Source organism: Lynx rufus, unplaced genomic scaffold (assembly GCF_022079265.1).
Source record: "Lynx rufus isolate CCGP_SWC_20201006 ecotype Redwood Valley unplaced genomic scaffold, mLynRuf1.p SCAF_16, whole genome shotgun sequence".
Lineage (NCBI taxonomy): Eukaryota > Metazoa > Chordata > Mammalia > Carnivora > Felidae > Lynx > Lynx rufus.
In genome coordinates, this window is record NW_025814830.1 from 13,305,003 (window position 1) to 13,319,601 (window position 14,599).

At 36.4% G+C, this 14,599-nt stretch overlaps 1 protein-coding gene across 1 annotated transcript in view; it reads left to right on the top strand.

The window, feature by feature from the left end:
- The window catches only part of LOC124511173 (zinc finger protein 568), a 389,983-nt gene extending 375,851 nt beyond the window's left edge, over nucleotides 1–14,132 (top strand). Inside the window, exon 10 of the mRNA XM_047078140.1 lies at nucleotides 12,492–14,132. Coding sequence (XP_046934096.1) covers nucleotides 12,492–13,332 — 841 coding nt within the window. The 3' untranslated portion in view covers nucleotides 13,333–14,132. The remainder of the gene's footprint in view (nucleotides 1–12,491) is intronic.
- Nucleotides 14,133–14,599: the final 467 nt, after the last annotated feature.

Genomic DNA, 14,599 nt, shown 5'->3' on the forward strand with positions numbered 1-14,599 from the left:
AGAGTAGGTCGTGAGGATTCTACATGTGGGCTAGTGATTACATAGTTTAAACTTCCTGCCAGCACCAGCAGAAAGAACATGCAAGCTCTCCTATTGGCTTGCCCAGGTGTGGAGCAAGAGGAAAAAAAAGAGTGGGTCTAGGAAGTTGTCAGCAGTAAGACTTCAAAAATAGAATGAGACCGTTACATATGCAAACACAAAGCATAACAAAATGGGAGTGGCTATACATCCAAGTATATTTCAGAACACAGAATATTATGGTGATAAAGAGAGACACTTCATCAGAAGTCATAACAATCCTAACAGAGCTTCAAAATACATCAGTGTTTCTCAGCTTTTTATCATTATCACTCCCTAAGGAGTCTTTTTAGACTCTTTTTCTAATTGCCCCCATTAAATTTTAATAACATACTCTATGTTCTGTTGCTCTTTGAAGGGCCACAAACTATTATAATATTTAAGAAACTTTTTTTCATTTCCCCAGAATAATTTTGCTCCCTTAGGAGAAACCCCCATTGAGAATGCATGAAATACATGAAACAAAAGTGACAGAACTGAAAAGAGCATTATAATTATAGCTTGAGATATAAACACCCCTTCTCTCTCAGTAATCGAGAGAACAAAGAAAACAATAAAGCTATGGAATGCCTGAAAACACTATCATTTGTATCTAGTTCATCTTTTTTTTAATGTTTTATTTATTTTTGAGACAGAGACAGAGTGTGAGTGGGGGAGGGGCAGAAAGAGAGGGAGACACAGAATCCAAAGCAGGCTCCAGGCTATGAGCTGTCAGCACAGAGCCAGATGTGGGGCTTGAACTCACAAACTGCGAGGTCATGACCTGAGCCGAAGTTAGACGCCAACCAACTAAGCCACCCAGGCACCCCATTCTTGTTTTATTTTTTTTTAATGTTTATTTTTGAGAGAGAGACAGAGCATGAGCAGGGGTGGGGCAGAGAGAGAGGAAGGCACAGTATCTGAAGGAGCTCCAGGCTCTGAGCTATCAGTACAGAGCCCGACATGGGGCTCAAACTCAATGAACAGTGAGATCATGACCTGAGCTGAAGTTGGATGCTTAACTGACTTAGCCACCTAGGTGCTCCTCTAGTTCATCTTTATAGAATATTTTACATGGAATAGTCACCAAGATAGACCCTATATTCTGGGTTATAAAATGAGTATCAATGAATTGAAAAAAAACTGAATCATAATATGGATTCTGACCACAACAGAATTACATTTGTGTATTGAAAAAGACAGATTTGAATTAAGCAGGCCCACTTATACATGGATTTTTATAATAAATACAGTTCTGTACTGTAAATATATTTTCCTTATGGTTTTCTTAGTAACATTTCTTTTTTCTAGCTTACTTTATTGTAAGAATACAGTACATAATATATGTGACATACAAAATATGTGCTGACTGTTAATGTTATTAGGCTTCAGGTCAATAGTAGGCTATTGGCAGTTAAGTTTTTGGGAAGTCAGATGTTATTTAGGATTTTCATCTGTGTGAGGCACCAACCCTACATTGTTCAAGGGTCAACTATAATTCATTAATATAATGTGTATCAATTATACTTCAATTAAAAAACACCGTATTTCTAAATTTCCCAAATATTAGAAAATTAATCACTACATTTCCAAATAACCCATGAATCAGAGAAGAAATCCTAAAGTAAATTGGAAAATGTTTTGAACTGAATGATAATTCAAGCAAAATATCAAAATTTATGGGATGTATCTAAAGCAGCATTAACATTTTTTTATACTTTTAAAAAAATGTTTATTTTTGAGAGAGAGAGAGAGAAAAGATGAGGGACAGAGAGAAAGGGAAACAGAGGATCCCAAGTGGGCTCTGTGCCAACAGCAGAGAGCCCAACGTGGGGCTTGAACTCACAAATGGTGAGGTCATGATCTGAGCTGAGATCAAGAGTCAGACATTCAACCAACTGAGCCACCCAGGTGCCCCCTTTATTATTTTTTTTTTTATCCATTTACATCCAGGATCTAAGATGCCACCCTAAGTAGCTAAAAAAAGAAAAAAGTTAAACTCAAAAGTTAGTAAAAGGAGGGGTGCCTGGCTAGCTCATTTGGAAGAGCTTGTGAGTCTTGATCTCAGGGTCACGAGTTCAAGCCCCACGTTAGGTGTAGAGATTACTTAAATAAATAAACTTAAAAAAAAAAAAGCTAGTAAAATGGAAAAAATAAAGACCAAAGCAAAAATCAATGAATTACATAACAGAAGTACAATAGAGAAAATGAGTGAAGACAAAAGCTGATTCATTAAAATAATTGATAAAACTAATAAACCATAGCTATATGTACTAATAAAAAATACAAGACACAGTCACTAATTAAAAATTACAGAGGCTGTGGGGCACCTGGGTGGCTCAGTTGGTTAAGCATCTGATTTCAGTTCAGGTCATGATCTCATGTCACAAGTTCGAGCCCCGCGTTGGGCTCTGGGCTGACAGCTCAGAGCCTGGAGCCTGCTTTGGATTCTGTGTCTTCCTTTCTCCCTGCCCATCCCCTGCTCATGCTCTGTCTCTCTCTCTCAAAAATAAACAAACAAAAAAATTACAGAAGCTGCACCACTACAGATCCTACAGACATTAAAAGGACAATTAGGGAGTCTACAATTTTATGTCAATAAATAGGAGAGAACATTTCCCAACTCATTTTATAAGGCCAACGTTATTTACAACCAAAGACACTATAAGAATAAAAAACTAAACACCAACATCCTCCATGAAGCTAGAAAAAATCTATAATAAAATATATATATAATAAATATTATAAAACAGAATCTAGCAATATTTTAAAAGGATAAAACCTTATGACTAAAAAGAGCTTATCCCAGGAAAGCAAAGATGATTTGGTATTTAAAAATCAATCTATGTAATTCACCATATAAAAGTGAAAAGGGGGGGCGCCTGGGTGGCGCAGTCGGTTAAGCGTCCGACTTCAGCCAGGTCACGATCTCGCGGTCCGTGAGTTCGAGCCCCGCGTCGGGCTCTGGGCTGATGGCTCGGAGCCTGGAGCCTGTTTCCGATTCTGTGTCTCCCTCTCTCTCTGCCCCTCCCCCGTTCATGCTCTGTCTCTCTCTGTCCCAAAAATAAATAAACGTTGAAAAAAAAATTAAAAAAAAAAAAAGTGAAAAGGGGTCTAAAACCAAGGATCTAAGCTGCCACTTAATGTAACTAGAAAAAAAAAAATTTAAGGAGCATCAGTAGACATGGGAAAATCATTAAATTCAGTTACTATTATGAAGCCTTAGACCAGATTAGCAACCAAAGGGAATTTCCTCAGCTTCATAAAGGATATCTTTGAAAATCTTATAGCCAGTATCACATGCAGTGTAGAAAGCCTGAATGCTTTTCTTCTAAGATCAAAACCAGAAAAGATGCCCACTATCACTGCTTCTATTAAACATTGTGCTAGACACAATCAGTACAATAAGGCAAGAGAAAGAAGCCAAAAGGCTACCAATTAGAACAATTTTTTGAAAAAACAGGGAACTATCTTCATTTGTACATGACATGCTTGTGTACATAATAAATCCTAAGGAATCTAAAACGAACTGTTAGAACTAGTAAGTGAATTTAGCACATTCACTGAGTTCTTGTTTTAGAGCAAATTTGAAGAAATTTTGGCCAACATTTCTATGATTATTTTTCTGCTCTGTTCTCGATTATATTTTAAATAATTTTAACCTATCCTCTGTAGAGTTTATTAAGGAGTTAAAACGATTTTATGATTTGGGTAATTTCTGTTAATCAGACTTTCACTTTACTGATTCTTCATTCTCTATGTTCTATGCTGTTAAACCCATCCAATGAATTTTGTATTTAAGATATGAGGTTTTTAAAGTTTGCATATCCTTATCTCTCCTGAACTCTCCATCTCTTCACCCATATTTCTATCTTTTCTTGTAGATTTTGTAAACATATTTATCATGGTTATTTTAAATTCCTTATCTTGTAATTTCAACATAGGGGACATAAATCAGTGTGATTCTATTAACTGGTTTTTATCTTCTCTTCATCACATTTCCTGTTTCTTCTCAGGAAAACCTTGTAGATAATATGTTGTCAAGATACTGGATTCTTTTTCTGCCTCTGAAGATTGTTGAGATTTCACTTGGAAGGCAGTTAAGTTACTGGTGGCTCATGTTGATTCCTTTTTAAGATTGCTTTTAAGTTTTTTAGATGATTTCTATTTCAGTTTCAATTTTGCCTTTAGCTTTATGCTGTTTCTCTTAGTGCTGGGATGCAGCCTTTGCTCTTATACATGGTCATTCTGGGGTTTCAGTACAAAGACCAAAGGTTCCTCTCACCAGATTCCTCGGACTTGGCACAGGACCAGGATTAAAAACTGTTTTTCCAGGGGTTCCTGGGTGACTCAGTCTGTTGAGCGTCCGACTTTGGCTCAGGTCACAATCTCATGGTTAGTGGGTTTGAGACCCACTTCGGGCTCAGAGCCCGGAGTGTGCTTCAGATTCTGTGTCTCCCTCTCTCTCTCTGTTCCTCCCCCACTCCTGCTCTACCTCTCAAAATAAATAATTTTTTTAAAAATGTTAAAAAAAAACAACAACCCTTTTTTCCCAAAGGTAAACAGCTGCTGAAATCTGTAATCAGTTCTTTCAGTGTTCCAGCTTTCTTTTCCCCTTGTGCTTCTTGCAGTCTTGCCCTGAAGATGCAGTTAACCAAGGTTTTGAGGAGGGGTTTATACTATCTTTGGGGTTCTCCTTCTATGACTTCTCCATTCTCAGAATGACTTCTCCATTCTCATATTTTGTCCTCAATTTATAGCCACTCTAGTGACCCCGAACTTAATCTCAGATTTTTCTGCACAGGATGACTCCTACTTTCCCCCAGAAATCTATCCCCTGGGTGCTGCATAAACTATCAGGGCCCACAATGGAATATCTGGATAAATGTAGATCTTATGAAGTGTGGTTTCTTCCTTTTCAAATGTTATATCCACTTAAGTTTTTGCCTCCTTTTGATCACTCGTTAGAGGTGCTTTCCAAAACAAATTGGTCTTTTACAGTTGGTCCACAGTTTATCATACCAGCTGGAAGGTTGTTTTGATATAAACTTCTTTGCCATTACCAGAATCTGGATGTCTAGTTGAGCAGTTTCTCAAACTTTTTAGTCTTGGGACTTGTTAATATTTTTAAATTATTAAGGATTAAAAGAATTTTGTGCATATGTGTGTGTGTACCCTATTAGAAATTAAATATTTTTCACCACTCATTTACTAATTCATTTTAATACAATATAAAAATAATAAACTCATTGCATGTTGACATAAAATCATATTTTTACAAAAAATAACTATTTCCCAAAAGAAAAAAAATACTGACAAAAGTGGAATTGTTACATAATTAAAATTTATTTAATATCTTGCTTAATAAACAGCTGAATTTCACATCTGATTCTGCATTCCATTTGTTGCAAAATGTTGTTTGATTTTGAAAATATGAAGAAAACCTTCCTTCATGCATTATATGTAGTTTGAAAGAAAATATTTAAAAAGCCTTCTTAGATTGTCATGGATATTCTTCATTAATACCACACCCAAATGTAACAATTGGTAGTTCCTAAACAATTAGTTGCAATACAGAATCTGAAACCATAGCAATGAACTTTTGTAGACTGTTATGTAAAATCCGATGGTCTATTTAAAAAAAATTTTTTTTAACGTTTATTTATTATTGAGAGACAGAGCATGAGCAGGGGAGGGGCAGAGAGAGAGGGAGCCACAGAATCCAAAGCAGGCTCCAGGCCCCAAGCTGTCAGCACAGAGCCCAATGTGGGGCTCGAACTCACAAACCAAGAGATCATGACCTGAGGAAAGTCAGACACTCAACCGACTGAGCCACCCAGGTTCCCCCCAGTGGTCTATTTAAATGGATATTTTACCCAGGCATTTTTTTGATAATATTATGTATTAGTCATTTGGAAAGTAACAGTTCACTAACAGAACATTTTCCAAATTTTGACATATTCTCATATACAATATTACTTGAAAAAACCCATAACCCACATGTGTTAATATCATCACCAACGTCATCAGAAAAGTCTGTTGGGAAGCTGACAAGCTCACAGTAGCAAATACAAGCTTTCCAACATAACAGCCTTTACTTGAAAGCTTGGATTTTATCATTGGTAACAAATATTGGCACATGTTTTCTCTTGAATTGATAGGTTCACATTGTTCAAGAAAATGTCTACCAGATACCCACATCTGAATAATAGTTTTACTGAAGTAAAAATGCTATTCCACAAAAAGATACAGATATCCCGTTTTTTGAAAGTTTGTGTTATGCCACTTTGTTTTTACTAGAGACGTCCATTCGTACCTGTTTTCACTAACTAAAAGAAATCCAAAGATGATTTTTGCTTTTACAAAAAAAGGTGAAATGCAAAACCAGCTTTCAGTGCTTGTTTTGCAGTGAACTAGCTATAAAGGCACTGCTAAGCTCCTTCCCAGGAATTGCACTCAGCTTCACAGCATCAAGCTACCATAGCTTTGAACTATGGTCTGTGAGCATCTTTGCTTTATCTCAATTTATTTTACACATCCATTAACAAGATGTGTCAGAAAAGCCAAAGACAGGTTATTTTTTAGATCTGGGAACACTTAAGAGTTTTCCCATATAAGTTAATGGTAATTGCTTCTTCACTTTATGCCATCTCAACTTATGAAACATTTCACAGGAACATTTTTTTTTGGATATGGTGGGATGGCAGGGGTAGGCCCCTGTTTTCAGTTCTCAGCTCAAATAATTACACCATCACTTTTCCTTACAAAATATATTATAATTTGATATGCAACAGAAGTGCCTTATGCATACTTCTTTAACTATCACACAGAATATTGAAAATATGTGTACTTGAGGGTTGGAGATCTAATAAAAGTGATTTTTTTCTCCTGCTCTATCAAGAACAGTCTTACATGAAACTTTTTCCCTATGAATTAGAAATGTAGTTGTTACTATTATAGATTGGTGCCAGTGTTATGTTGATGTGCCTGCATTTTACCCACTGTATTAATCATTTTTTTGTCTTCTATATTTTATGATATTTTGAAACTTTGGAGGGCCTTGCTGGCTGGGGAGAGATTGCCCCTCCTAGAGCTGGCTGATTTCGTAGGGATGGTAAACCACCTGTTGGTGAGCCTACATTTTATATAAAAACCAACCAATCCCAAGTCCATCCCCTCAACCATGTGCTTTATCTAACTCTCACACACCTAGCCAACATTTCCTGTGTCCTAAATCACCCAGGACTAGGTACCATACAACTACAGACACATAGCCTCCAACACTACTCTAAAAAGCCAGTCCTAAACTGTTTCTCCTACCCTGCCTTGCCTTTCCCATGCAAGCAGGTCCCACAAAAGGCTCTCGCATAGGCTTTCCCCTCTCTCCTTTCTGGGTCCTGACCAAGCCTGCTGCTCCTCTATGTGGCCCTACAAGGCATGGTGTGCCCTCTCCTCTAAGGAAATGTAATGAAAATCTCCTTTCAATGAGATTAGCCTATGTCATCACTCAGCCACCTTCATAAATTAAGATTCCATAAGTACAAATGAGACACCCACCTTTAAAAGACAAGGTTGTTATTACTAACAAAAAGAGTTTTGATTTTGTGGACTACCTTCCCAAACTCTCCTGCATAAGGATCTCACGTACTAAGATCCATGTCACACTTCGGGAACTGCTGGTTTAGGCCTTTCTGCTTGTTTTTCATGTCTTTAACATTTCAGTCCTCTTTCTTTTGTTTAGTCTTCTATTTATAGGCATTCTTAAATCTCTCCACAAAAAGAGAAATCATTGTGTAATATTTATCTTCCTCTTAGTTTTCATATTCTTTCCTTTCTTTCCCTGTGCAATGTCTTAACTGTTTCTTGTGCTCAGGCTCATATCCTATTCTCACCATGACACCTGCCATCAAATTTCAAAATCAATATGCTTTGGACCTAGGTGATAGTTTAGTATCACTTCTTTTCAATAAATTTCTTTCCAATAAGTCTCTGTATTCCGTATCATAGCGCTCAACCTACCCACCTTGATTTGGGTGAAAAACACTAACTCATTCTTAACATATTTCCCAGGTGCCTTTTCACATCTTCATTGCTTTTCTTCCCCCTTATTGCCTGGGAAAATAAATATTTGTTGATAAATGGATTTTATTTCACTGGTCTCTTGTTGTTATGCTTTAAGGATCTTTCCTCTTCCTCAGTTCTTGCCTTTGTAAAAGTCCTATCAGCTATAATAATCTGATCCATTCTCAAGTTGTGATTTTCTTGTTTTATGTGAATGGCTTTCAAATACACATTTTCAGCCCACTTCTCCCACCTGAACTCTAGTATCTATTTTCATCTGCCTATAGCAACACAACAACAATTATCTCATCCTTTTGGTTATTGATATATCATAAACAATAGTCCTTGTGTTTACCTTATCCTTACTTATTTCTATATCCTTTTTTCCCCATAGTCAGTCTCTTGTAGTATCAGGTTGATTCCATCACCTCTGCTACACTTGATCTCTCCACAATTTGTGTTATTTCACTTTGTGAAATATCTTTACATCCTCTCATATCCTCATTTGCTACTGACCTCTTCCAAAATGAGAGCATATTATTTCAGTAACTTCTGTAATTACCATTTGGATTTGCCATCATTTTTACCCACTTCTTTCAGTTTATATTGTCAATATGCCAAAAAGAAATTACTTATTATATGAAATTTAAATCCCTTCTTTTTCAAGGGCTGATAGAAGAATATCCCATCTGATCACTCCAAATTTATTTCTCTCTGTGACTGAGAACTCTTGCTCATCTCTCTTTGTTCTAGTCTCCCAGATATACTTCATACAATTGATTTCATTCCTCACAACTGGACTTTTCATTATATGACAGCTGCTATATACCCATATAGATACTTGCAGTTATCCAACTACAAAGGTAGAGGGTACAGTAGTACACACAAGACCACCTTACTTCTGACTCCAACTATAAGTTTGGGGGTCCCCAAGACTACTGCTAATATAAACAATATGCTATAAGGACTCACAGACCTTACTAAAAGCCGTAGTACTCGCAGTTATGGTTTATCACAGAAGAAAAAAATATAGATTAGAATCATCCAGACATAAAGGGCAGAATCCAGGAAAGTACCAAACATGAAGCTTCTGGTAAACCTCTCTCTATGGAGTCACAGACAGCATTACCTTGCTGGTGTGACAATACGTACAGAATATTGCCAACCAGGGAAGCTTCACCTGAGCCCATTGTCCAGAGTTCATACTGGGGCTCCATCACATAGGCATGATTAACAATACATGTAGCCCATCTCAGTTTTCAGCCCCTTAAGAAGTCAAGCTAATACTGTGTGACCTAAAACCCCCACCCTAAATCACAATGTTGGTGTGGCTCAAAGACCTCACCCTAAATTACATTGTTACTTTCTGGCTGGCCAAAGGTTCCCAGGCAAACAAATACATATTCCAAGGGTTTAGAGATTACTTCCCAGAAGCCAAAGGCAAATGTCAGATGTCTCTTTGAGCAAAGTTATATTCTTTACTATATCATTCAGTTAAAAGATCAAGTTTCACTTCCTCCATGAGATGTTCCTTGACTCCTCCAGACCATGTCAATTCCTTTTTTGCTGCATTCATATTCTACTTATGTATGTAAACTGTAAACAGATGCATCCTCTGGTATGATCAAACTTCTTTCCCCATCTGATTAACAATTCCCTCAAATAAGTTTCTCTCTTTTACTTTTCCTTACTGTAGCTTGTAACAGAGGCTAGATATTCAATAGTTACCTGACTCTCTTTGATACCATGCAAGGAAAACATCTTTCTCATCCATTCAGAAATCATTTAATGATTAAGTTCTTTTAAATATACATGCCAAGATCATATCCCTTTATCTCAGATAACCATGTGTTAATGTGTACTCAGAAAATAGTCAATAAAATATTGACTTCCAAGATCATAAGTTTTAGTTGGCAAGGCAATATTATCAAATGGAGCATTTCACATATAATATTCATATTAAAATAGCAGGTTGTTAAAAGATTTCTTTAAATTTTTTTTAATGTTTATTTATTTTTGAGAGAGAAAGAGACAGAGCATGAGTGGGTGAGGGACAGAGAGGGAGACACAGAATATGAATCAGGCTCCAGGCTCTGAGCTGTTGGCACAGAGCCCAACGCAGGGCTTGAACTCACGAGCTGTGAGATTATGACCTGAGCTGAAGTCGGACACTTAACTGACTGAGCCACCAAGGTGCCCCTAAAAGATTTCTTTAAATGGATGGTCCAGACTATAATTATAATCTAATTTCAGACAAATTAGACATTAAAGGATAGAAATAATATATGAAGGTTTTTGGATAAATTGGATAGTAGCATGTCCCTAAAGGTGGTTGAGGTTCTCAGGAAGATGATATAACTCCAGTTACTAATACAGATTAGTTTCAGTGTGTTCTAGAATTACACATGAATGGAATTGTATAATATATACTCTTTCGCATAAAGTTTTCACTCTGAAAAATGTTTGAGATTCATCTGTTTTGTCATTGTGTATCACTAGGTGTTTTTCCCTTTTATTGCTGAATAGTATTCCATTTTATACATACATGACACAATATTAGCATTTACCTTTTGATGGATACTTGGGCAGTTACCAGTTAAGGGCTATTTGTAAATAAGACGCAAGTCACGGGTAAAATGAATCCATATTTAAAATTACCCTACTAGACGTGGGTGGTAGTAAGGTAACAATAATAAGATATAGACAAAATTTTATAAGAAAAATGATAGTGAGGGTAAGTCAGCATTATAAGCATACAGTTGAAGAATCCAGTCATTCATATCCCCCATAGGGAGTAGTGGAGTTAAGGTATGTTACTGCATTGGGAGGAAAACTTGAACTCATCCTTCCTGAAAACTGAAAAAATAATTCAGCAAATGAAAGGAGGAAAAGTTAGAATTGATGGTCAAGAGAATTTAGTACAATAAACATTCTGGCAGCAGCAGTCAGCATACAATGGTGATTATATTCACATTTCAAGTATGCTTTGTCCTCTGGTTTATTTTACAATTCCTAATGGAAATACATTTCCCTAAGTCTTCCCTTTCAAGAGAAAATAAGTTGTGTGGAGAGTTAGGGCCTAGTGTTCCTCTCAACACTAGGAAATAAGTGCTTGAGAAAAGTCATTTGCAAGAGAGGAAGAAACAAATGGAAGTATTTTATAATACTTATTTAGGCATAAGGGAATAAATATTTAGGCTTTCATCTCTAACTGAACATTTTTCTTGATCACTGGTTAGTACCCTTGATAAGCTCACACCATTATTTCTGAATCTGCCCATTTCAAGAACAGTGTCATTTTCATCATCCTTTGTCTTCTGTTTACTTATCCTTGTGTTTATTATACCTGCTTAATGCAGGTATTGTATTTATAATATGCCAAAAATTTGACTGTTCTTTTTATTTTATTTTGAGAGAAAGGAATGTTGGGGGGGGGGGCAGGGGAAGGGCAGAGAGAAAGAATCCCAAGCAGGCTGTCCACTGCCAGTGTGCACAACTCACAACTGTGAGATCACCACCTGAGCCAAAATCAAGAGTCTGACACCTAACCGACTAAGCCACCCAGGTGCCCCATGAGTGTTCTTTTCTTACGCCAATTTTTCCACATTTTAACAGTATGGCAGGATTTGGTTTATGTCATATGAATTTTCCCTACCAAGAGGTAATTTATTTTGGCCTTTCTGTAGACCACAATAGTGAGGCATACAGTCACTCAATAGGTTGTTTGTATATACTTTCAATCCATAACATTTATGTGAAGACTTACAGTGTTGTTAATTGTATTCTTTTCTAGAAGAAGATGGGAAAGCTGAAGATGTTTTAGTGAAGTTCAAAGAATACCAAGACAGGCATTCTAGATCAGTCATATTCAACCACAAAAGACTAATTAAGGAAAGAAGTAATATTTTTGGGAAAACACTTACTATAGGCAAGAACCGTATTATTTCAAAAACAGCACTATGTGAATATAAGCCTGATGGAAAGGTTTTTAAAAATATTTCAGAATTAGTCAGTAGAAATATAAGCCCTGGAAGAGAGAAGTTTGGTGAGAGTAATGGATGGGAGAAATCACTCCTCAATTCTAAGAATGAGAAAATTCATACTACAGTGAATCTCTATAAACAAACAGAAAGGAGTGTGAGTGGTAAACAAGAGCTTATTCAACATCAGAAGGATCAAACTCCAGAGCAATCATTAGATCATAATGAATGTGAAAAATCCTTCCTTATGAAAGGAATGTTATTTACACATACTAGGGCTCACAGAGGAGAAAAATCCCTTGAATACAATAAAGATGGAATAGCCCTAATTGAAAAGTCAAATCTCAGTGTCCATTCACAAACTCTTATTGAGAAGAAACCCCATACATACAGCAAATATGGGAAGTTCCTCTGCAGGAAGTCCATTTTTATCATGCATCAGAGATCTCAAACAGAAGAGAAACCCTTTCAGTGTCCTTACTGTGGGAACAGCTTTAGAAGGAAGTCATATCTCATTGAACATCAACGAATTCACACAGGTGAGAAACCTTATGTTTGCAATCAATGTGGAAAAGCCTTCCGTCAAAAAACAGCCCTCACTCTTCATGAAAAAACACATATAGAGGGGAAACCCTATATCTGTATGGATTGTGGGAAGTCCTTCCGCCAGAAGGCAACTCTCACTAGACATCACAAAACACATACAGGGGAGAAAGCCTATGAATGTACTCAGTGTGGAAGTGCTTTTAGAAAGAAGTCATACCTCATTGATCATCAGAGAACTCACACAGGAGAGAAACCATATCAATGTAATGAATGTGGGAAGGCATTTATCCAGAAGACAACCCTCACTGTACATCAGAGAACTCACACAGGAGAGAAACCCTATATTTGCAATGAATGTGGGAAGTCCTTCTGCCAAAAGACAACCCTCACTCTCCATCAAAGAATTCATACAGGGGAAAAACCCTACATTTGTAATGAATGTGGGAAGTCCTTCCGCCAGAAGGCAATCCTCACTGTTCATCAGAGGATACATACAGGAGAGAAATCCAATGGATGTCCTCAGTGTGGGAAAGCCTTTAGTAGGAAATCAAACCTCATTCGCCACCAGAAAACTCACACAGGAGAGAAACCATATGAATGTAAAGAATGTGGGAAGTTCTTCAGTTGTAAGTCAAACCTCATTGTACATCAGAAAACTCACAAGGTAGAAACCATGGGAATTCAGTAAAGGATATGACTTTTTTGTCAAACCTTAAAGTAATAGTAAACTTTAAATAAAATAGTACATGGTGTTGCTTGCAAGTATATTGGTATATAACAGTTTAAGGTACTATACCACATATTTGCCTATTGTTTGTGAGCCTATAAAACACAAAAAGAATGACTAATGACAAAAGTCATTGAAAATACAACCCTAAATTTTTTATTATTAGATTCACCAGGCATAAACTTCCTCTGTCAAGTTTCTACAAACATTTAAAATTGCTTATTTTCAATTTCAGTACATATATTCTTGTGACCCAGTAATAAACAGTTCTGCCAGTGGTCCATGGACCACACTGTGATCAGAAGTGTTTTAAAAGAAAGGAAGTGTGAACTGTATTTCTCATTGCAAATATGAAGTAAAAATTAGTTGTTACTTCCTCAAAATTTACCACAGTTATGACTTCTAACATTATAAATTAGGTTTTGCATATTATGAACCTTTATATAAATTGGATTACACATCATGTATTCTCTTTATATAAATTGGATTATACATCATATATTGTGTATATGGCTTGTTTCATTCCTCATTATGTCTCTAAAACTCATCATTAGTGCATGTGGCAGAAGTTCATTTCTTTCCATTCTATATAGAATTCCATCATATGATTAAATTACAGTTTATCCAACTACTGCTGTGGACTTTTTCATTGTTTACAGCTTAGGATCATAATAAATAGTGCTTCTGTGAACATATTTGTCTTTTGGTGTACATATAGTCATTTCTCATGTGTATATAGTAGAGATGGAATTGCTGGGTCCTAGAGCATATGTATGTTTGGTCAGCTTTGGTAGATCCTACCAAACAACTCAGAATTTTCACAGCATGAGTTAATTCTCTCTGAAGGAAAACAACTGTGAATGTTAGCAATATGGTGGTGGTTCCAACCAGAGAATTCATGTTAGAGGGAAACTACAAATGTGGAAACTGAGAATCCAAATATAATGCATGTACAAAGACTTTTAGCCACAGCCTAAAATAATAATATCAAACAAATGTAATAAATGTGAGATTGCCTCTAGCCACAGTAATGCCATATTTGAAATCAAAAATCATACTAAGGCAAGGAAGGCCCCCAGCATGCTTTCTTGCATTAGAGAGTTTTAACTGGAGAAAACCCCTATGAGTACAGTAAAGGGGACAGGAGATAGCTTTTACCTATGTCATGTGTCTTGTTGGATATATAAAAATCATGAATATGGAAAAGCTTATAGCCATAGTTCAAATC